General features: G+C 34.1%; 1 protein-coding gene across 8 annotated transcripts in view; it reads right to left on the reverse strand.

Moving 5' to 3' along the window:
- LOC106174478 (cGMP-dependent 3',5'-cyclic phosphodiesterase) overlaps nucleotides 1–23,373 on the reverse strand; it is a 71,613-nt gene that overhangs the window by 19,281 nt on the left and 28,959 nt on the right. For 4 of the 8 annotated variants that reach the window (XM_087010129.1, XM_087010128.1, XM_087010133.1 and 1 more), the window contains 14 exons: nucleotides 22,598–22,650; nucleotides 20,787–20,861; nucleotides 19,961–20,002; nucleotides 18,290–18,361; nucleotides 16,261–16,320; nucleotides 12,858–12,988; nucleotides 12,038–12,149; nucleotides 11,619–11,658; nucleotides 8,018–8,081; nucleotides 6,839–6,926; nucleotides 5,433–5,493; nucleotides 4,964–5,045; nucleotides 4,496–4,530; nucleotides 3,047–3,162 (listed from right to left, as the gene is read on the reverse strand). In XM_087010129.1, the coding sequence (XP_086866255.1) occupies nucleotides 3,047–3,162; nucleotides 4,496–4,530; nucleotides 4,964–5,045; nucleotides 5,433–5,493; nucleotides 6,839–6,926; nucleotides 8,018–8,081; nucleotides 11,619–11,658; nucleotides 12,038–12,149; nucleotides 12,858–12,988; nucleotides 16,261–16,320; nucleotides 18,290–18,361; nucleotides 19,961–20,002; nucleotides 20,787–20,861; nucleotides 22,598–22,650 (1,031 nt within the window). Of the gene's footprint in view, nucleotides 1–845; nucleotides 924–3,046; nucleotides 3,163–4,495; nucleotides 4,531–4,963; nucleotides 5,046–5,432; nucleotides 5,494–6,838; nucleotides 6,927–8,017; nucleotides 8,082–11,618; nucleotides 11,659–12,037; nucleotides 12,150–12,857; nucleotides 12,989–16,260; nucleotides 16,321–18,289; nucleotides 18,362–19,960; nucleotides 20,003–20,786; nucleotides 20,862–22,597; nucleotides 22,651–23,373 lie in introns of all 8 variants that reach the window. The other 4 variants (XM_087010130.1, XM_087010132.1, XM_087010131.1 and 1 more) reach the window with 4 other exon arrangements.

Raw genomic sequence — 23,373 nt, forward strand, 5'->3', positions numbered from 1 at the left:
ACCAGTACTTACTTGGTTATGGACATGTCAATTTGATTAGATGCAAGCAAATATCACACATTAGTATATAATGTAGATGTTCAAAATACTTATTCTTTCCAATATTCAGACTTGAGCAATGATGTCCTGTTGCGATTGAAAGTCAGAAATCATCACATGAAATCATCACATCAAGAATTCCAACAGCCATAATTCAATCCTCATAAGCATGTGGGAGTTATAATCCTACCCTCTTTTTTCTGTGGAAATTTTGAAAATGATATTCTTAGATTCTAATCACAAACTTAATACATCAATGAATCTAATACATAGAGTACTACTTTTCCCCTAATATGTCTAAAGTGGGGATGTGATAATATCTCTATGGCAACACCATAACGGCCCCCCACTTGTGTGAATCCCTCTTAACATTCAACTGTGTGACTGGTTAAATAACATTAGTATTTTTTATGTATCATTTTTTTAAAACATACATATTTCAATAAGTGATATAACAATATTTTCTACTTGGGCTGTATATATTTTGGAGTCATGAAACAAGCAATATTACCACAGATGTCAATAAAAGTTATTATGCCAAGAAAAAAATGTTAATAAAAACAATGCACATAATCCTTATAATAAGGTGATTATAGATGTTTGTGCAAGTCTTCTATGATTATTCCAATAAACAGTGGAGAATTGAAAACAATTTTAAAACTGCAACAAACACTATCATCACTTTATGTGGCAAAAGCACCAGCACTTCATACCGGCTTATTAGTGTGCTTCTCTGTGTGTGTGTGTGTGCAAGTGGCACTGCAATTTCTGAAACAAGACGGACACGGCTAAGATCCACCCGTTACCTGCATATGGTATAATGCAAGTTCATTGGTCAGATTACTGCGAAACTGAAACTCTTTGGCACGTCTGTAGAGTAGGCACTGCAATATAAAGGTTTACTCACACTAAGTCTTAGGGTAGCCTTTCCTTAATTGTCCAATTATGTGAAAGTCAAACTCTGCCAGTCTAAGAAATTGTCACACTTACCAGCATGCTCATAGTGGGAAAATCTCTCACTGAACAAGTCCATGAAGTTAAATGCTTAAATCAGTCAAGTCCCTTTCATGAACTGAGAAGAATGATGACAATACAGCCTACTATAAAGTCCTCATTTCTTTCCTTTTTTTTTTTTTTGGCTAGCTTTTATTGACACCTGTTAAATGTCAAAAATTAAGAGGAGCCACTGAAGACCAACATGTTTCTTCCTACACAGTTAAATATAATTAATAAATAAGCTTTTGGGAATTGGTGTGTGAATTTAAACCAAACCATAATGTCAGCAGCTCTATTTCTCAAATAAAGAGTTTTGATTGAAAAAAACAAAGGATTCTAATCAACTGGAATAACTAATTTGGTCTTTTTTTTTAACACTGCTAATGGAACAGCATCTTTTAAAAAATTCGAAATTTTTACCACGCAATTATTGTTTTAACTTGACTATCCATAGAAATTTGTCACCCTTGGTTTCTGACAACCCATTCATCATTTCCCAGCAGACTTTTTGGTCCATTCAGCCAGGTGAATGACTCTACTATGCTGTTGCTAAGTTGGGTTTGAAATGATGAAACACTATGATCTTAAATGTCTCCAGTGTGGAAGTAATGTGTGCCAGTGGAGTCATTTATTACTGATATAATAACATTGGTACCAACACAAGGTTTGGTAAATAGCAGTTTGCATGTCACAAGATTCATTGAAAACCACTGCTGAACTTTGCAAAAGTACTGCCATGATGAACTATTTATAAAAACTATACTGTATGTTTATATTTACTGCAACAAAATCTATGCAAAAGTCTGGTTTTCTTTTTTACAAACTTAAAGGGATAACAACTCCTCATGAAATTCAAAATTCCAGAATAAATACATTGTAAACAAACACACAGACATAAAATAAATTCCATTTCAACACCAAAATGGTGCTTTTCACAATTATTCTGAAATCTGTGCTTGCCATCAGACTTTGTGGATGTTCATAAATGGCAACCTTCCATAATAAAGAGATTGTTACAAAAACCACACTAAAAAAAAAAAAAAATCCAATAACTGTGAATGTAGGAAAGGATTCATAAACTACTGAAAAGTACTGGAACATTGTTGTTTACACCAGGTAAAGAGGTAAAGAGGTACTTTTCCCACCAAACTAAAGAGTTGCAACCCTTTAAAGCAATTGTTTGCACCATCCTCATTTCAAGTCTCAAACTGAACAGAGAACATATTTCAGGCCTACCCAACTACCAGACTCGGCACATAAGGATCCTGAATTAACCGGTATATCGGACCACACTACCCGTTTTCAAGGTGTGTGTCAGATCGCATTTCGGAGTATCAGTCAAAACACCGACAGGATGAGCCCGCGGTCGTCCTACAAAATTTGTTCTAGGGTATGATACTCCGAAATGCGATCTGACACACACCTTGAAAACAGGTAGTGTGGTCCGATATACCGGTTAATTCAGGATCCTTATGTGCCGAGTCTGGTAGTTGGGTAGGCCTGATATTTGGGACATTATTCAGTTAGACAAATGAATCACATACCACACAATAAGCACACAAAAAGAGGAACACGCACAAATATAAATAATCAAAATATCCAATTACAAATATATATAAATAATGAATGGTTTCTGAAAAAAAGCCATGATTATGTAAATTATACATTGAACATTTTCCCTCTTTCCAAAATTATATCTACTTGGTAATTATTCACATATTCACAATAATTCCCTTCATGTTCTCTGACAAACTAAGCATTATTCAATTATTTCTGATTATCATAATAGCATATCTCTTGGTACCGAATTAAAAACAAATCATGATTAATTAGTATAATTATCAATAAAACACATATTAATTAAACCAAATCAATAATCACAGCATTAATAGCGTTGAGGTGAATATATATATAATACAGTACAGTACATGATCCACATTAAGGAGAGATGTATCTTGCGGACAAATGTGTGCTTTCTACTAATTTTTTAGAAAACAACTGCGACACATACCTGTACAATACTTATACAGCAATAAATGGAGAATGCCCGAGCAATGTCCTCGTCAAATGATGTAAAACACGAGCCGTCTTTCTTGTTGCACAACTGCGCCACCCCTACGATGGTTTCTGCAGGAAAATAGTGAGAAAAACTTCAAATTTAGAGAATGAAGCTGTCGATCCCTCGCACTGAAATGCATCGCATAAATGATGCAAGATTGTGTTGTCAGCGTCTTTTATGACCAAGGCCAGTATCAAGGGTACCAGATGAATTTCTCAAAACACACAACATGTTTGTATGTCTAATGGTCTGGATTCATAATTAACCTTAATTGGTAAATCAAGAAGAAATTCTCAGAAGAGATCATAATTAGGCTGCATTTTCTCTGGAATGTTTCATAACACTAGGTACTGATAAAGGTGAACACCAAAACATCAAAATAAAACTCCTGGAGCCTATTGTCCAATTAGTACCCTATCTTAAAATAGCAATAAAAATAAAGTAAGTATCTGTTGTTTATTAGCAGTGCACAGTAGGTGATGTTTTTGTGTGAATTATGTTAATATGATTAAAGTGTTGAGCATTATAAACAGTGCTTGGCAAAAACAATTAAATTCATCAAGGAGGTTTTAGATAAACTCTAGAAAATTGATCCTTGTTGCTGCTTTAAACTATTAGGTATATCAATTTCACACCTAATTTTCACCAAAAACATTTTTATTCACAATTAACAATTTCATAACCACAAAAACGTGGTTTTGGACACATACTCACAGCCTAACAAGCATCTCAGAATTTAACAAGCATCCCTTTCAAATATTACCAGCAAACAATACTTTCTGGAAATATTATTACAGTACTAAATTTAGATTAAGCCAGTAATTGCCATACTAAAACATTATTTATAAGCCTCTAACCACAAAAGTTTATACTAACTGAGGCTGGAACGTTTTTTTTTTATGAAGCTTTTAAAATGAAGAAGATGGCATGCCACAGATCAATCTAAAACAGAGTAACAGGATAAGGTCTGCATTTATCCACCTTGGTGTGGAGACAAAGAGTGTCTGACCCAAGGGCACAAGACAAGGTGGCCACTAAGTTTTGAGAAAAAAGTCTTTCAGTGCAGCAATTTTTCATCAAATTGGCACAAAATTTATTGCTTATCTCCCCCCAAATAATTTTTTGTTTGTATATATGTTGATTCAATTTTTTCTTAAGTTATTTTGCTTCATGATCAGAAGTACATTTGGGTAAGTAAAAATGATTAATCTTCAAAGATAAAACATATAGCAATAAATGAAGCATTTGAATATTTGAAATAATTTACAAATGACCATACTGCTCCTTTACTTACACAGTTCTAACTTGAATTCATTTACACAAGGGTAAAGGTGAAAATAATTCTGAAAACAACTTAATTAACGACAATTGAAATTGTCTGGCACTTTGGGCTGTACTTACGTTTTTCATCCATAATTGGAAAACACAGAATATTTCTGAAAATGAAAATGGCTTTTATCATCACTTCAATAATACCTGACATAAAAAACAAGAAAAATACCCTGACTGATATTACAATCATGTGTTATTTATTAGTCTCCCCTAGCTGAGATGAACATTTTATTAGTTAACATGTGTTAACTTATTGTCTTAATGTCTATTTGGGAAACCATCTGGTAGCTTGACATTGTTTATTCTGTTATTCTGTCTGTATATAGAACAGTTCTTTAAATAATGTAGTTTAATCATTATAATTACAAGCTTCTTAATCTTAGTGATTAGATTAGCTTGGAATTGAATCATAAAATGGAATTTAGTTCAAAATATTTGGGTCCAGGGTGGAATAATTATTTTTAAAAATTACCTATTATCACAGGATGGTGTTATTTTATATACATATATATCATTGGACAAAATTTTATCACACACCTTGTTCTAAAGCCTGTGCTTTCATCAACACCTCTGTAGAATAATGGATGGGCATAGGCATCGCGGATGTTGAGAATTTCACCTACAATGAGAAAAAAAAACAGGTCCACTCATGACAAAGGGCAATTGCAAGCTTAAAACTGATATAATTTTGAGGTGTGCTTACAACAAATGTGTGCATGTGTGTGTGCATGCGTGTGATTTTTAATACAGACAATTTACAAGTACATGTGCATTTATCACTTTTGAACATTATGAAAATTGTCATTTATTGTCAATAGGTCACCAAAGTTATGTTGAAAACATTTTTTGCCCTCTGTAAAACTTTTTAATCTCTTAAGTCCCAAAAAAGAATTAGCTGCACTTCATCTTATTTTTTCCAGAAGTAAATTGGAAAAAAAAGATAGGCAGCAAAAAGAAAGATATAAAAAAATATATCAAACATCTGGTTTATTCATGTCCAACCTACCTGAAGTAGCTACATGGCCAGCTATACCCTGATTTGCAGGAATTCTTATCTCGGTTTGTGCCTGAAACAAACCTTTTGATATATAAAAGCAATAGATGAAAGAAAGCCTTATGCTGCCCGCACACCATGTTAATCCAGACTGAACTAATTAACATGCTTTGATTTTATACTGAGGGCAGAACATTCTTTCGTCACTGCTGTAACATTTTAATATAACTGCAGCCAGCTTCAAGATTTTAGGTATCTGATAACACATATAGTATTTACATTTACTCATTTACACTAGAAGTTTGTCTGCTTTACATTTTTATCCAACAAAATTTAAATCAATACAAAATGATGATTGAATAACATATGCCTTCCATATTTTGAGTGGAATCAAATGTGGTTGTCAGTCTCTATATGTAAATTGGGCACACATTTGGCACACATTTGTTTGACTTAAATGGGCACCTTTACGAGTGATGAATTAGTGGAAGAGCACTAAAAATTGTATTATGAAAATGAAAAAAACAAGCATTTTCTAAATCATGTTGCCATAGCAACAAAATTTACACGGGTGCCCAATGCTTTTTGCCTTTGTTTTCCCAAATATACTTAAAAATAACAAAAGTTGTGCTTTTTCCTAGAACATGTTGCCAACTACATTTATATGTGTACACATTACTTTCTGGTTACCATGACTGCAATATGTACCACAGTCCACGTGCAGGGAGTATGGGCTATGAAAACACTTTATGTGTGAACAAAATTTTTAAAAAATGCAAAACAATGGTTCTATTATTAGTAATCAAATCAGAAGTTCATATCACAAAAACCAACATGAAAACTTATCAATTTTAGAAATCCTAATATGGATTAAACATTGTGGACTGTGCATGCAGAGATTTATAGCAAATTGTATCAAGCAAGAATATAGCATAAGGGCATTACTTTCATTACATGGTCAATTAGCCAAAGTAAATCATAAAAATCTCATTTGGGTTTTAGCATAAATAAGGGCAGAATATGCTGGTCAAATATCAATCAGCCTACTTATTGTGCTGTCATCTGATCTTGTTTATGAGTCTCTTACTATTTGGGGTGGAGGGGATACTAAGCATATGAATTTTTTTCCTGGGCCAAATTGAGTATGTATGACTTTTATATCTTAACTGCTTGAAACTAGGAACAATGTTTAAGTTCTATCTACCTTTGCATTGTTTGGATTAACAAAGTTTCTATCAGCTTAGCATTTTCTAAGCCAATTAACTTTTTGTTTTACCAAATGCATGATGAATATGGGAAAAACAATCCCACGATATTATTTGTTTTTGAAGAAACAAACATGTTAATTAAAATTGGCTATATTATCTTTCACATGCCTGCTTGACTCTTACTAATACTGTTATAGGGGTTCTACCTACCTCTGGGTTCTTTGGATTAGCTACATTTCCATCAAATACTTTTGCCACCAGCTCATTACTGTCTCTGTCCAACAAAAACACTGAGCACCTAGAGAAAAATAGAATCAATATTTATATACCCAGTAAGTTATTGTATTCCCTCTGTGTCATTTCATGTTTGTCGAGGTCACACGATATGCTGAGGGTAGATGGAGTGTATTCATTTATTTATTCATTTTGCTGCAAGACTACGTCCGTTTTTAGAATGAGTATACTTTGGGAGATATAATATAAATATAAAACAGGAACAATACAATAATACTATTAAGTAAAAAAAATACAATGGCTGGCTGATTGAGCTGAGACTCTTGGAATTTGATTAGATTGGTGATCATTGCTACATGGTGACAGAACGAACACAGAAGCTCTTTTGTTGTGACATAAGTTTCATGATGTTTGCATCTATGATGTGTATATTCAAAATAAAATGTTTAACTTTTATTTTGACCAAACCATTCTGCATCTGTTATTACCCGTTCTCTACTTTCATTATATATATAATCAACAATGTACAAAAAGATTGCATGAATCTATTCCTATTTACACAATAGGCATAAATCTCTATTGCAGAAAAAAAAAGATCTTGACTTTTGATCTTAGATCAAGCAAGTCAGGCAATATGTTTCTAATACTGACACATTTTTATGAAGAAGTGTATGTGCTATTTATTAACAAACAAAACACGTGTATGCCTAATCCAATACAGGTAATTGTTTGGAATGTAATTAATAAGGGATAAGACTGCCATTTAGTGGAAATGTCTGAAAATATGGCTTGGGGTCAGACCTCCCCCCTCCCGCAAATACAGTTTTTATTGCAGATCTGCATCAATCTCAAAAATGATAAATTCGGAAATTGGCCAATTGTCAGAAAAGTTGCATCCCTGACTAATACTTGCTTAATTCTTTTAAATAAATCCACATTTAGGCACCACAATTTTAAATACAAGGTAGTATTCCCAGAAGACAACTTGACAGGTAGTCACACAGACACATAAACAGACAATCTCACTAACATAGCTAGTAGACATGTACAAACTTGGTGTTCAAACAAACTACGCAGCAAAAAAAAAAAAAAAGGTCAATTAAACATGTACATGCAATAATTGCTGAACTTAATAGATGATATCAGATTCATTACCTTTCAGCTTTTGTCAAATTCCTGGCTTCTTGCATGATTTCTCGCAGCAGTTTAGTCAAGTCATCTAATTCAAATAAAATGCATTTGGTCATTTTTTTTGTGTGTGTGTTCATTTCAAATACAAGTGCAAGCTACTGTAATGTGCTAACAATATCACACTCCAGTCATATATACATGTAGTCAATTAGCAAATTCTGAGAACCAATGGGAAAACAAATGTTATAATAGCCATGTAAAAAAAGGAGTGTTTATTTTTGGACTAACAACTAGATGGTTTTGCCACACAAGGCAAATTCATACAGTAAAACAGCTAAATTTGCATTAGCCACATGGACCTGTAAGAACCTCTCTAAGAAAAAGTTCAGATATTTGTACCAATAGTATATGAAGTAAAAATAGGAAGGGAAATAGATAAAAGGAAAAACATACAATACAAAACTGTGTGTTAGTTGAAAAGTACAATAGAGAAATGCAAAACATCAAATATATTATTTTGTAAAAAGCATTAAAAAGTAATGACAATTAAACTTCATTACAAGCAGCTAGAACTGGATATTACCTGACACAACCTTACATAATCTCCAACTATTTCAGAGGCTTACATATATGCAATTATAAAGCACAAAGGGCCAATTCCATGTGGATTTCAAAAAAAAAAAAAAAAAAAAAAAAAAAAAAAATTTAGTAAAACCAGGTAAAAACCACACCAAATCAAGGTTTTACTATAAAATGAAGTTCACACCATGAATTTTACATAATGGATCTAGACTAACTCTAGAAGTCTAAAGTAATGGCAATGTGGGTCTAAGGTAGGGGTAGAACCTGACGAAACCACTACTATATCAATACAAAGAGATTAAAAAACCAAAACCAATGAAATTGGCCCAGTATTTTTCATATAACACCTGAAATATTCATTTCCCTCTGCTGTCAATATAATATTTTTATGAAAAGCAAAAACAACATTTTGCCAAGCTTTAGCATTAGTCATTATAAATAACAGGTTAATGCAAAAGAAAAAAAGAAAAAAATTAAAATACAGCATTCTGTACAGACTTTGCTGACTCATTACCATGCATACATTCTTGCAAATCTTCCACTTCACTGGGCGTCTTCAGAACCATAACACTGGCTCCCTCTGTTGTCCACTGCACATCTAGGCTTAAACAAGGCCTGCATGACCTACGCCAAAACAATGACATCAAAGGATTCTCCCCAGTATTCATACTCAGAAAACGTGCTCTGGCAACTTTTTTATACATAGAGCCTCTACTCGAGGCAAGATTTGGATATGACACTGCATGTTGCTGATTGGCATCGATGTCTTCAATGATGATATCCAGATCCTTCTTTTCAGGGGCTAATAAAGCAGTATTCAAGGCCCTGGTTACAATCCCTGAGAAGCTACCTGGTGCTTGCCCTTCCCTAAGGAGACTGATCTGGGATTTAGAGACTAGGAAACCAGTGTTTAGGACCTCCTCAGGAAAAATTACGGAGACACCTGAAGTTCCTTGCCCTTGGTGGATACTAGTCTGTGGGTTAGATACTAAGAATCCAGTGTTTGGGACCTGATCTGGTGAGATATCTGGGCTATGATCTTCAGGAAGACTGTTCTGTGAGATTGGCATAGTGAATTTAGAATGATGACCTCCTGTCACAGAAACAGAGAAGCTAGAAGACTTATTCTCAGTTTCAAGGCTGCTCGAGGAGTCAGATGCTAAGAATGCAGTATTCAAACGCCTCCTTATAATCCCACTGGCAGTTTTTGGTGTGTCAAGTGTGCTACTGATCATGCTTAGGAGGCTCCCACCAGGTTCTGTGGCCTGTGTACCTGCCGCCTCTCTCACAACATCCAAGTGAGGAAAAAGGGGATCAATGTGGACACTTCCTGCAGTAAAAGGAGCTTTATACTCACAAAAATCTTGACTATTTTTTGGAACCCCTGAATTTGCCCTGTCAAAACCTTCTTCCCAGGCTCCCTCTGCTAGATCACTGGCACAAGGGGCACCTGCCTGACCTGAGGTCAAGTTAATGTCAGAGGTTACCACTGGGGTCAAAGTAGTATCTTCCTCATCCAAAAGACTTGACTGGCATATATGCTGCAGCTCTCCCATGTGGTCTGTTTCAGGAGAAAATGCCAAGGTGGCTGAGATGGTGTCCTCAAAGCCCACTTGTTTCACATCTGCCTGCTTTCTTGGTGTGGTTTCTGTTGAAACATTCACCTCCAAGGATATGTCTGACAAGCTGGGCACTGGCTCTGCTTGGTTGGTCTGCTCTTCATACTGGGGGCTTATTGGTGGACAAAGCATAACATCACCCAAATGTTGCTCTCCTGAATCAGATGAAGGCTTAGCAATTGAGGGCACCATGTCTGGTGATGCTGAATTATTTTCAACAGGAGACATTTCACTTTGGAAGCTGTCATCCGGTGAAATAGGACTTGCTGTATCATCCCTGACACCAAGTGTGGGTGACATATTAGGTGAGGTATCAAAGTGATCACCTGGTGTGGGCGAGGCACCAGCTGGTGTATCATAACGTGGACTCACATCTGGCAAAATGCTGTTACTCCTGCTTGCACAAGTGGTAAATGATTCTTCTCCTTCTGAGGTAACATCCTGGTTTTCAATCTGATTATCACTCTCTGGCAATGAGGAAACAATCTCTGCACTGGCCAGCATTTCCTTTTCAACTTGGTATTCTTCTTCCATCTGAAAGAGAGTTTTTGAACCTGTTTGGTCAGCATTATGTGAGGAATCAGAAGATCGTTTCAAAGCAAATTCCATTTTCTTCTTAAAGACTGGACTTGTAGCTTTATCATAAGGAGCACTAGTCAGCTTCTCTCTGCTGTTGGATTGTCTACACAAATGGTGGTCACTAAACAAATCATCTTTCCTGGGGCTAGGAGTCTTCAACTTTGGCTTGACAAAGGCATTTCTCTGCTGCTCATACCTGCTAGCAAAACAGGCTGGGCTGGTCACTTGATGTCCAGATGGAGTAACCAATTGGTCAGCCAGGTGGTCCTGCTTCTGAATGACTCTCCAGGTCAGGTCCTTCAGCGTCTCCAATGTGTTACTTCCTTGAGGACTGCTTCTTCCCGAGCTGATAGGAACCGGTTTTGAGTGAACAAATGTCATTCTTGGATCAGACGTAATTTGCATGTCAGAGGTCAGTTCTGAGGTCAACTGTTCTTCAGAAGTCATCATTGGGTTAGGGGTAAACCCTCTGTCAGAGGTCAGCCTAGAGTCATCATCCACAGGTGCCCTTTGGATATTGTCACCATCACTTTTGTAAAATTTTGAATTAAGTTCAGTATCATCTAAATTAACGCCAGCTTCAACTTCACTGGGTCTTGGAGTTGGTAATTTAACTTCACTTTGGTCACACTTAGCAGCCTGCATGGTTTTGTCTAGCAGAGTGAGAGATTGCATTAGATGTGCACAGAATTGCTCTGAAGATACCCGCTGTGATAGAGCACCACTGTGATGGCAAATTAGATCAGAGCTGGATGAAGAGGAAGAAGAGAAAGAAGCAGTGAGAGGAAATGGAGGCTTTTCTAGATCTACTTCCAGAGCATGCATGGCCTTCTTGCCATACTCACCAAGATGAGTGAAAAGATTCTTTGCTACCTGTAGTAGAGCCTGAAATGAAAGGAACATAAGAGAACATAAACATATAAACAAATGCTTTATATCATGTATCAAATATTGATATATATTTTTAAAAAATAATATTGTGCACTTAATTTAAAGCAAGGAAATATTTCAATAGTTTTACCTAGCACATCAGTAGTTATTGAACATTTCCTCAGTCTAAAAATTGCATAAGAATTTCAAACAGATTCCTAAGACTTTTGGTGTGAATTTTTCATTCATCTTCCTGCTAAGTTAAATAAAAATACATCTTATGTGTACAAACTCTAGTTATCCTTTGTTTTCATCTACATGTTCCACCTGTACTGTCAAATTCAAGTAAGAATTAAGTTGCAAAACAACATTTCAGCTGTAAATCTATCCTTACTTCTGTCTGGTTCTTGAGTTTTCTCTCGTTCTGGAAAGCCACTGTGCTGGTTAGGACTGTGGCCGTGTATTTAAAACAGTGTTGAATGGCATCAACATCACCATTGGAAAACCTAGAAACAATCATAATATTGAATTATACAGGGGGGGTTAAACCAGTGTTTTAATTTTTGTTGCCACATCAACTTCTGAGAGCCTAGCTGTTTTTAGCACTCGTACAGGGATTAACTTAGGCAGGAAATACAATAATGAAAATTAAAGCAATGACACCTTTAATTCCCTGTCACAGCAACTGCATTTTAGAAACAATATTTCAAAACACCTCAAACCTTTCAGTAGTTAAGTAAAAGATTGCTTAGGTCTTTTACGGTGAACTGGTGACTAATAAATTCACCATACTTGGTGCAGGAGATGTACATTTTGGAGATATATATAGTCAATAAAAATCAAAACATTAATAACAATACTTGACAAAATATCTATTGTGCATGAGGCAAGAAGACAAGGTCCTGATATGTCATAATAGCTTAATAGATGTAAAATTAGATCAGCTGTTAGTTGTTAACCTCTTCATGTCAATAGTTCAGCTGTTGACCAATATATTCAGTTGTATTGTACAAGCTTTAAGGGGATGTCAAATGGATTTTAGCCTCATACAGAAAGAGCAAGATATTTAGGCATATATCAGGTATGGTGCAGTTTACAATCAAACCGGAAAAATGTGTGAGGTTCATAACTTTCTGACAGCCCCTCATATTTAAATTAAACACACACACACACACACACACACACACACTGTCATTATTAATGTCCATTCTCACCTGTCGTGGCCTATCTTATTAACCACACATGCTATGGCCACCACATTGCCTGTCACCCTGGAGATCACGGGGACTCCCAGTAAAGATTTGATGTCTAGGTGGAGGAACCTACACAGCTCATCAAACTGATCCTATATCCATAAAGAAAAAAACCTTCATCATATCATGTTGTAATGTATGTTAATTTAATGCTATGTCTTTACTTCAAATATGAAAAGTCTTTCCTGCATTTGGTTTTACATTAAAATATGGATTAAATGATCAAAATTTACATCATATACTGTATCAAGTCAATAAATTTGCATTATGGCACGTGGAACAATTTTATGTCATATTCAACAGCTGACAGACAAGTTGTCAATATATCATGTAAAAAGAATGTTACAGTTTTTTACATTAAAAAGTGTCATCAGACACTGATACAGACAATTTCCACAGAGGTCACACATCCTCACTTTCAGACAGACTAAAACCAGACAGTGAGACACTCAGCTGTGGGTATTAAGTACATTTTTGTATTGTCAACCCTTCAAAATGCACTCAGTTCTGTATGAACAAGTAAGTTAAAATCCATACTCTAAACAAAAAATTCTGGCACCTTTTGAAAAGGTGTTGATCAAAATCTCGTCAGAATGCCAAGTTGCTATCTCCCAAATGACTATAAGTCATCATTGCTGTCCAACTAAGTCAATCTAGCCAGATATTTACATGTGAGGGAGTGAGTGACATCACATGCAAAATGTCAATACCACAACACACTAAACATTATATTGTACAGTGACACACATTTTGTTCAGTTTTAATGTGTCATATGTGTCAAGTGATATCAAATAGTATCTATACGTTCAACTTTATATAATTTAGGGCAAACTGGTCTACATAACTTAAAGCAGAAAAATAAAATTAACTTACATACCCAAATACATGACAGAACACTCAAACAAAAATATGCTCACTTACAAGCATTTATACATTCATATTATATACTTTTTTTTTTTAATTCAGTTGTTTTATCATATCTTAAAATTCCAATCACTATCTTGTTAATAAGGAATTAAAAATACACATGCACGTGACAGTGATTAGTCTTCTATTTTACTGGTACTATGCATCCAAACGGTTTTAAACAGATCTGTATAAGATTTTACTACCTTAACATTGATTTTTCTGTAGGTCATCAATTCTCAGTTAACTGACAAAATATACATAGTATCAAATGAGGAATTACTATTGGTATGCATTAAATTTACAATTGACAGTCCAATAGGCCTACCTCCTTTTGATGCCAAGATATAAAGAAATCAGATGAACCATGGTTTAAAGCTCAGTTTTCAATTATTGCAGGGGGCTTATTTATCTTCTTAATGACAGTATAATCAATACAAAGTAATTTCCAAGTTACGACCGGGCATGTCTCAAGGATCAACAGAGTCCAACTTTGCATAATAATCAGGTCTGATGTGATGAATAAAAATGAGATAAGTCACCATTACGGTTTTACCATATTAAAAGATCAATTTGATTGTACATGTACACTTTAGGTAGACATAATTGGAGATATACTTTTGTGCTATACATGTATGAACTATAAATACTGTACTTTGATGTTGCTTTATCAACAATGTTTAGTGCCAATGCTCAAGGTCTATGCTGTCCAATCTTCATTTGTCCTGTGCCAATACAGTCTTCTATCAACAAAATTTTCAACTCTCAACTGATACCCAAGGTAAAGACAGCATAGTTGATCAAATTTTATGTTATTTATTTGTTTGGGTATGGAAGAGGGTAGGGGGCAACTTTAATGCACCCTTTAATACAGACAAAAAGCATACAGATACAGGCTACCCTTTATGTACCTTCCATATTATGGAAACCACGGAAAACATAATACTAATCATGTTTATAATTTCAAAAGGAACATTTTGCCAAACAAAGACAATCATTAAATATAAAGTAAATCAAAAATACAATTTGGCAGTTATAGGTTAAACAACAAAGGTGTCAGACAGCAACAGTGATGATTCAGCAAACAGAATAATAAATGTGTCAGACATTCAGTGTCTGTATATAAAAATGCTGCATATGAGGCCATTTGGAATTACATCATGTCTTCTCTTTTTGGATCTTTACTATCTCATGTATGTATCTCATTCTAGTAAGTTAAAAAGCAGTTAAATTTTTGGAATTAGTTTTTTCAAAATCAGTTCTTTGATGCAGCAAAAACCATCAGAAAAAAGGTATAAAAATGCATTTTCAATGTACATAAATCAAATTTCATAGAATTTATAATTCTGATAAAAGTTTAAAAATATAAATAAAAATTAAAAAAAAAATTATAACAGGTTAAATGATGAGACACACTTGATATGATAATATTGCCTTCATGGTCATCTCTTACAAAGTTTTCCCTGAACATTATAGGTATTTGTGTACATTCATTCCCATGCATATCAAATATTCAAGTTACACCCACCACTACTAGAGTTAAAATAAAAAAACATGAAACTGAGACTTAACTATGGTGCATACAAATCAAATGAAAATGTCACTGCTATCGTTGACAATTGAATTTGCAGGCTAAGCATTTAAGCTGGGTTGTGTTACTATGTATAAAGTACAGTTGTCTCAGTTTTATCTTACAAACCAACAATACTAAAACTGAAAAAGTGTTACACTGCATGCCATAGCACCACACAAACATGTGCAAAATGTGCACAAATATCTTAAAGTATTAAAATCTTGGTCAAAAGACAAAACTACCCATAATCTATCTCAATCAGTAATACAAAGAACCAGAGCCAGTACAACATAATAGAAAGTTGTTTCTGAAAGACGGTACATGCCATAATATCCTTCATATCTACCTCACATCACAAGGAATAAGCATATTACTAGGCTAATTTAAAGAACTTTAAGACTTACTTTTAGTGGTACAACAAAATTGTTTACAACAAATATAACGTGTAATTTAGATATATTGACACACAAAACAAAATACTAAAAAACAATGGAATGGGACTGCTGGAGGATAATTGGCAAGTCCCTACATTTTTCTGGCAAAATATCAATTTTATGGCACATGGATCTTCATGTCAGATGAAAATTGAAATCACTTTGCACACAAAATACTTTTTAATTTTAAAAGCGGAGATGGTCAACTTTATAATGATTTCCAATGCTTCGGAATATAGTAAGTTAAACAAACTGTTTAAACTTAACAAGACTATTATAATCTTATAAAAATGTTGCATGCATTACTGATCCATGTACCATAAAACAGTTTTTCAATCTGTCCCCACTACTACTGATTGTTTGAGCATGCCATTTGGAAGATGAAATGCATCTAGATCAGTTCAGTGTGGGATGGTAAAGGATTAATCAGTCATACAGGATGGTGTCTTACTCTATTCAAGTCATCATGTGTCACAGTCTTGGTAGTGTACAAAAACACATTTTCATCAGCCTAAAACACAGAATAACCACATATCCTAAGAAGTAGGAAATAAAAAAAAATGCATTGCTGAAAACAAGGTGATGTAGGAGTGCTGAAAGACAATTTAGATGAGCAATGACATGTGTATTCACAGAATTAAATGAATATGTTCACACAGAACACTTCATCACCAGGCTGCTGTATTAGAAAAACATGCCATATGTAAATATACCTTTCAAATATGCAGCTGAACCATGGTCTTAGGGATAAATATCTGCCCTCTGACTTTGGAAGAGCAAAAATAGGCAACTTTTGAGAGTTCATTAAAATATATCATTTTGGAATCTATAGGTTTTGAGAAACTATTACACATTTTCAAAATCGGTGTATTTAAATTCAATCAAAACATTTTTCACTCAGTTTAAACATTTCAATTACTTTACTGGTCACTGAATAACCAAATTACGCAACATATCCCTAAGAACATGGAAGAATAACAGATAGAAATCACTATTGCTGGATAAATATGGCACATATTTTGAAAGCATGAAAAAACACTTCAAAACGACTGTTAAAATTCTATTAAAGGGAGTGGTTATGTTAGAAAGAATAAAGATACAGAGACAAGTAGAAATCACACCAAGTGTTTATCTGATAAATATCATATTATCAATTTTCTACAAAGTCATTAAGTTTATTAAGAAGACAAAGGGTTAGCACACCAATCTTATGGCACCTGTGCCATTTTTTGGTGTATTGGAGACAAAATATGTTGATTTATGAATCACCTTTTCTATGTCATTTAAATCTTCGTACTCTTTTAAATAATTTTTTAGAGAAGCATGTCAAGTTTTGATACAGAAAACATTAAGATGAAATTTAAAGTGAGGTTTTTTGAAAAAAAAAAAAGTGATCAAATTGCATGTTATATAATGACTTCTTCAAGCCATAATACTAATAACCCCGAGTCAAAAATAAAAGGAATTTAGGCTAAAAAATGCAGGCTTCAAAATGTACTACTTACCTGCACTTTACAAAACAAAATTCCAACAAATAATTTGCCAAAGCAATTATTACTAGCTCTGTTCTTAATTTCTGACACACACAAGCAAAGTTTCTTGTGATTACCACAATCGATTAATGCCAAGAAATTAAATCTTTTTCTCATTGAAAGGTCTATTTAATGCGCAATGCCAATTACCAAGTGTTAATTATCAACTGAGCATTTCAGAAGTAGCTTCTTTTGCCAATTGAAGCATTATCTCTGTCCTGTATCAATTCAGCGATACCACTCATGTAGTTCTGATATAAGGATAACATTATGTGTCTCAGAAATATTGCCAGAGCATATAGAGCAAGGAAGCAGGTCAAGCTAGGTATGTCTTTATAGCAGGCTAATATAACTGGCAAATAAAGTTGAAACCCTCCATGCAGTTTAGCCATTTCAATAAACTGAATGTAAGCAGCCCACTATCCTCAAATCATTTTGCAGTCATCAACTTTTGCCTCCAGTAATAATTTTTTTTTTTCATCAAATTTTCAGAAAATCAGGTTCATGCTCTAAGTCACAACTGCTAATTAGAAAATGATTGCCATATCAAACTATGAACTTACATTTATGCATTATTACAGCAACTGAAATGGTTGCAGTTTGCAGTAAAAAAAGTGGTGACCATGTTAAGAAACAAATGCTGTACCAAAACAGACTGCAAGCAGCCAGTGTATTTCGACTGGTAACAAGTTGTGAAAAGTTATAAATATCAGACACAATTTCTTTGTAATCCAAAATGAATAAATGCAGCCAAAAAAAGATTCATTAATTTCACATCAGCAAATTAAAGTTCAATCACTGCAAAAAGCTTTGATTTTTAGAACATTGCCTTACAAGCTATAGGTCTTTAAAGCATCAGAAGGGAACCAGATAAGCTAAGGTTAAGCCCAGTTGACAGCCAGTGCATAAAGCACATGGTACAGGTGTTAGTTGTGCTGCCTTTCCTACCTGCTCCGAGGTCTTGAGGTACAAAGGTTGCTTGCCTAAGAGTGGGTCTTTAAATAAAGCCTCAATGCCCGCCTAGAATAAGTAGTTCTGGCTTTGAAGCATGGTCAACACTTGCAGCGCATGTATGTATACATAAAATCTAGCAGATTCCTAAGAATTTTCACGCATTATAAAAAAAAATTACAAATGAAGACATCATTGCAATAAGCTCTTTGAATAGGAACTGTGAATGGTCTTTGGTGGGCAATGTACTGAAAGCACATGGTACCACACCAATGACAATGTTGTTGAATTAAAAAAAAAACTTTTTTGTCAAAACAATTATCTGTCCACTAGCAAAAAACACATAAGGCAACATAAGCCTAGTTCTACTATGCTGTTACCCCTCCCTTTTATAAGTAATAATTTGCCTTACAATAATTAAATCTTATGAACTGCCAAGTCACTTCCCCCCTCAAAAAAAAATAAATAAATAAATAAATAAATAAATAAATAAATAAATAAATAAATAAATAAATAAATAAATAATAAAAAATATATAAAAATAATTTAGAGAAAGCAATGAAAAGCACTTATAAAAATGGATTGCAAGCAAAAAATAGCATGCGCTTGGTTAACATGTATATAAAATACAGGATTAAGGGGTATACAAATGGTTTAACAGCAGTTTTAGTGATTCAATAGCCCATCTACATGTAATATGCATGTTATTTTGTAAAATGCATATGCTATATGTATTTGCCATAAAAAGGTGATAATTTACCAGTGAAAAGATCTCCTACTTGGACCTATATGTATAATCACATAAGTTTCAAAGTTAAAATATACATGTTGTAAAAGCATAAGGCATTGTTGAGAATGATGTTAATTTTTTTCTTTTGTCTTCGTTAAACATACTTTCAGCTTTTCAATTTCTATAAAAATTGTTTTCATCTGTGCTTGATAAGTTGTGAAATTGAACAGCTGGGACATCAGTATACACAGAAGGCATTATGTGTATTTAAGACAGTGCTGTGCGAACCTAATTTTCTCTGTGCACTCTAGAAAAAAAAGGAAATACGCTCTTCAACTTTTAACAATCCATATTGTAACATTGTCTTTTTCAATATATGGAAAAAAACTAAATTAACCTGATAATTCTTTAAATCTTGTTTGAAAGCAAAACACTTCTGGATTGATTAACTACACACTATCTTCATTTATTGCTATAAAAAAGCAACATTTATCTTTAAAATGCTGCTTAAGCATGTAAACAGATGAAGATGTAAAAATGGACATGCACGGGATAATACATGTAGTTGGGCAGCAGACAGAGGTTAAAATAGATCAAAAGGGAATGGATGAACAACATTTTATAAAATGTATCAAAATTATGCAAATTTTCCAATAACGCTTTCAAAGTTATTGCTGTCTACTATAAAAATATTAATACTGCAATTAAGTAAGGTTAATTATGAAAACAACAGCTATTTAAAAATATGAAAAAATGACATGCAAAGTAGAATATTTAAAATCAATCATAATTAAGTACCATTAAAATGTATTTTAATACATATTAAAATTAAATCCTATAAAATATCACATGAATATGTTCATTATAAAATGAATAACTTAAAGATTATCATTAAGTGTCAAAATATCATAGAGTGTACAGTTCAAATCATTTCTTACCGGAAATTTAATTTCTTCTTCTAGAACATGTCCACCAACAACCTGTAAAGGTACATGTGCATTTGGTTACTTGATATATCTAGTCTGTGAATTATCAAAGGTGCTACAACAACTGCCTATTACAGTTTTGAACCAATATCAATATTTTAAAATCAGTCACTTTTTTCACTAGTTTCTTTTGAAGTACATTTTCTGTCATTCAACAGATGCAACAATTACAGCATTAGTTTATCCCAAAGTATTTATTATAAAATAGCCCTTTCACCTTCTGAATCCATAAGACAGTATCTGTCAAAATTGGCAACAGTACTCTGGACTTTAATCCACATAATTTTTTAAAAGCATTTATCATCAATTTTTTTTTAATTTGACATAATACCATTTAAATTAAAATGTTATAACAGAGGAGTCAGCTGAACAAATGCCTATGCCATGTGCATTCTATATTATGCTTAATAGCAGTCTTTTACATTTTGATAACTGAAACCATTTTTCAAATTCCAATCAGGGCTTTCTGTGACATGGTATTAACGATTTAAGTTTTTTTTCTACTAGAAAAGCCTTTCTAAATATGCACACAAGTAACCATTTCAACAAGTGCAGGGGTGTATTGTGCATGTATGCAATAGCTTCCAAGGTTTTTTTTTTCTTTTTTGAATTCTTGCATGTGCATTTATTTACTGAGTAATACATCTTACTTCAAAGGACAAGACAGGATCTTCAACAAGCATCAAGGGATATCCAGTTGATTTTATGTCCCTAAATATTAAGCACTATGTGTGATGTTACAATGTAAAACATTGTGCTGCCGCCTATAGTTGATTACCTGGCAGAACAACTGTGTATTGTCTGATGACACTAACACCAAAAATCCACTCTCTGCATCCGTCTGCTGTTGGAGCTGAAAATGAACAAAATCAAAATTCAATTTCATTGTTGAATTTGTTTCAAGAATCTGAAGTTGGGCTGCTTTTGGCATTGTAGACTACAAACCAGTCTGAAATGTATTGGTGTTGGCAGTCTATAACAGCAATCTATTTGTGGTTGGATTGCTAATGGCAGCTGAACTGCTTATATCATATCACGAGATCGCCAGCAATCATAACCAAATAACAATCAGTAATCAGAACATTTGTGCTGCACATTTAACACCATCAAATCACACATTGTATGTTCACTTCATTTAATTTGTAAGACAGAGCATCCAAGCAGAAGAGGAACTGAAATTGGAAGGAAATTAATTTAAGGATTATCACTAACCTTGTGTCCCAATAGTACCATCTTTTGTTACTAAGAGCTAGAAATATCACTGAATGTGATTAATAACCCTTACACACACACCAAAAAAAAAAAAAAATAGAATGGTATAGAACAAAAGTTACTATCATGACAATGGGCTGATGGGCACACAAAAACACCATTCACGTCTAGTGCATTAAGTGTCTGTCTCTCCACTTATTGAATTAGAGAGTTTTGATATGATGATTCGCTAACCCATGCCAGGGGCGGATCCAGAGATATTTTCTGACAGTCTTCCACATTATCTTTGTTGATCCATCCTCCATTTTTTGACCATCCTCGGACAGAAAAAAATTAGGTACTCATCAATGTAAACTTAGAAACACCATCTTCCGGAAGACCCAGAAGACAGCCTCAATCCACCCCTGCATGCAACTTAAAAAAATTAAGATCAAGGAGAACCACTTGCCAATTTGTCCAAGAGCCCAGTGGTACACCTTAGCCTTAGCTGTAAGTTAGTAATTAACTCCATGACAGGGTTTTGTGTTCAAGGTGATTTCAGGCAATCCCAACAGACCCTTGCCAAAAATGATGCTTTCAAGTTTTTTTTTAAGACAAACTCTATGAACACCTGAAGGGACATTTTACAAAATGATCATTATTGGATATTTCTTTGTTTTTCAAAGAGCTAAATCTCACTTGTTCCTGAGAGGCATGCTGCATGGTTTATAGGAAAAAAAACACTGACAACTGCTCAAAAACGCATTTCAGTGGCCAAGTCTATTATTCTACCATGCAGGATAGGGTAAGAAGAGCACTAGGTCAGTAGATGATAAGCTCTATGAAATTAAGGAGGACCCCAGGAAAACAGCTGGAATGATTTTTTATGTCTTAAATCTGAAAAATTGTACCTTCAGGAGAAGAAAAAAATTATCTTCATGCTCAATGCATGTCCTCAGTTGCCCTGAAGTAAACCATCCTCAGTGGTAATGTTGCTTGGGAAATTAAGTCTGTTTCAATTTAAGTGCATAATGTCTGGTAATTGAAGATAAGGTAGAGTATGAAGATGTGTTTTAAAGGTCACAGGAAAGAGAGACAACACTGAATGGTGAATGCCAGTAAAGGAATGTTTAAATTATGTTTTTGTGTACAGTTCCCATACAATAATGGTTCATTAAAAAACTGTTTAGTGATTTTTAATAATTTAGTATTACTTTGTTAGTATTCATCTAGTATTCATCAAGTATTTCTTTGTTTGTAAGTGACTGAAGCAGTACTAGGTTGCTTTGATAATACAATGTAGATTTGGCAATGATATGCATGTATTTCATAAATGGCATAGTGTGGAGAGAGAGAGAGAGAGAAATTTTGGCATAATTCCTAATGATTCATACTTACATATTTGATCACCTTTACTTGTAGGGAAGCAGCATCTTGGTCATACAGTTCAGCTGAAATTAGTATAAAATAAACATATACAGATATACATCATTGGGATAAATGAGATGGATGAAACAAAGAAGTACTGAAATGTGTGAGAAAGTTAACGAAGTGTGTGAGAAAGGGAAAATGTCAACAACTTTGGGGAAAAAATTCACTTTCGAAAAATGATCCATTTTACTCAACCACATAGCTTATGAAAATAAAAGGTCAAAAATACAACCACAAATATGAGAGCATTTCATAAGGGAACATTTTACAATCAACCTGGCGACAGGATCCAGGCCATATGCAACCAACTGATGGCTGCAACTATGATTGATAACCATGCTCTGATAATAGAAAGCCACCAGGAAAAGGCAACAGAAATGACAGACCATTGATCTGATGGAAAAGTACTACAGAGCCATTTCATTGGCACCTTGTACAAAGTTAGTGTGTATCAATACAGTGAGCTCAATATCCCTTCTTATAGTTGTTACATTCAATGTTTTTGTCAAGTTCTAAGAGTGGACACAGAGTTTCAAGACGCCACCATCTTGTGCAACAGAAGCCAATAAGTGTTAAGTCACATTTTCATCATTGCCCTTACATATATGAACTATTAGTATTATATGTACCATAACAGTGTGAATCTAACAGTAGCATACAAATATTGACCAGGGTAACCAACCCTTATGCCCCCCCCTCCCTCCCCACCAGAGTCTGCAATTTGAGCCTATTTGTAATTTTCA

The sequence above is a fragment of the Lingula anatina genome, chromosome 3 (genome assembly GCF_051362555.1).
Source record: "Lingula anatina isolate TDL-2025a chromosome 3, LinAna3.0, whole genome shotgun sequence".
Classification (NCBI taxonomy): Eukaryota; Metazoa; Brachiopoda; class Lingulata; order Lingulida; family Lingulidae; genus Lingula; species Lingula anatina.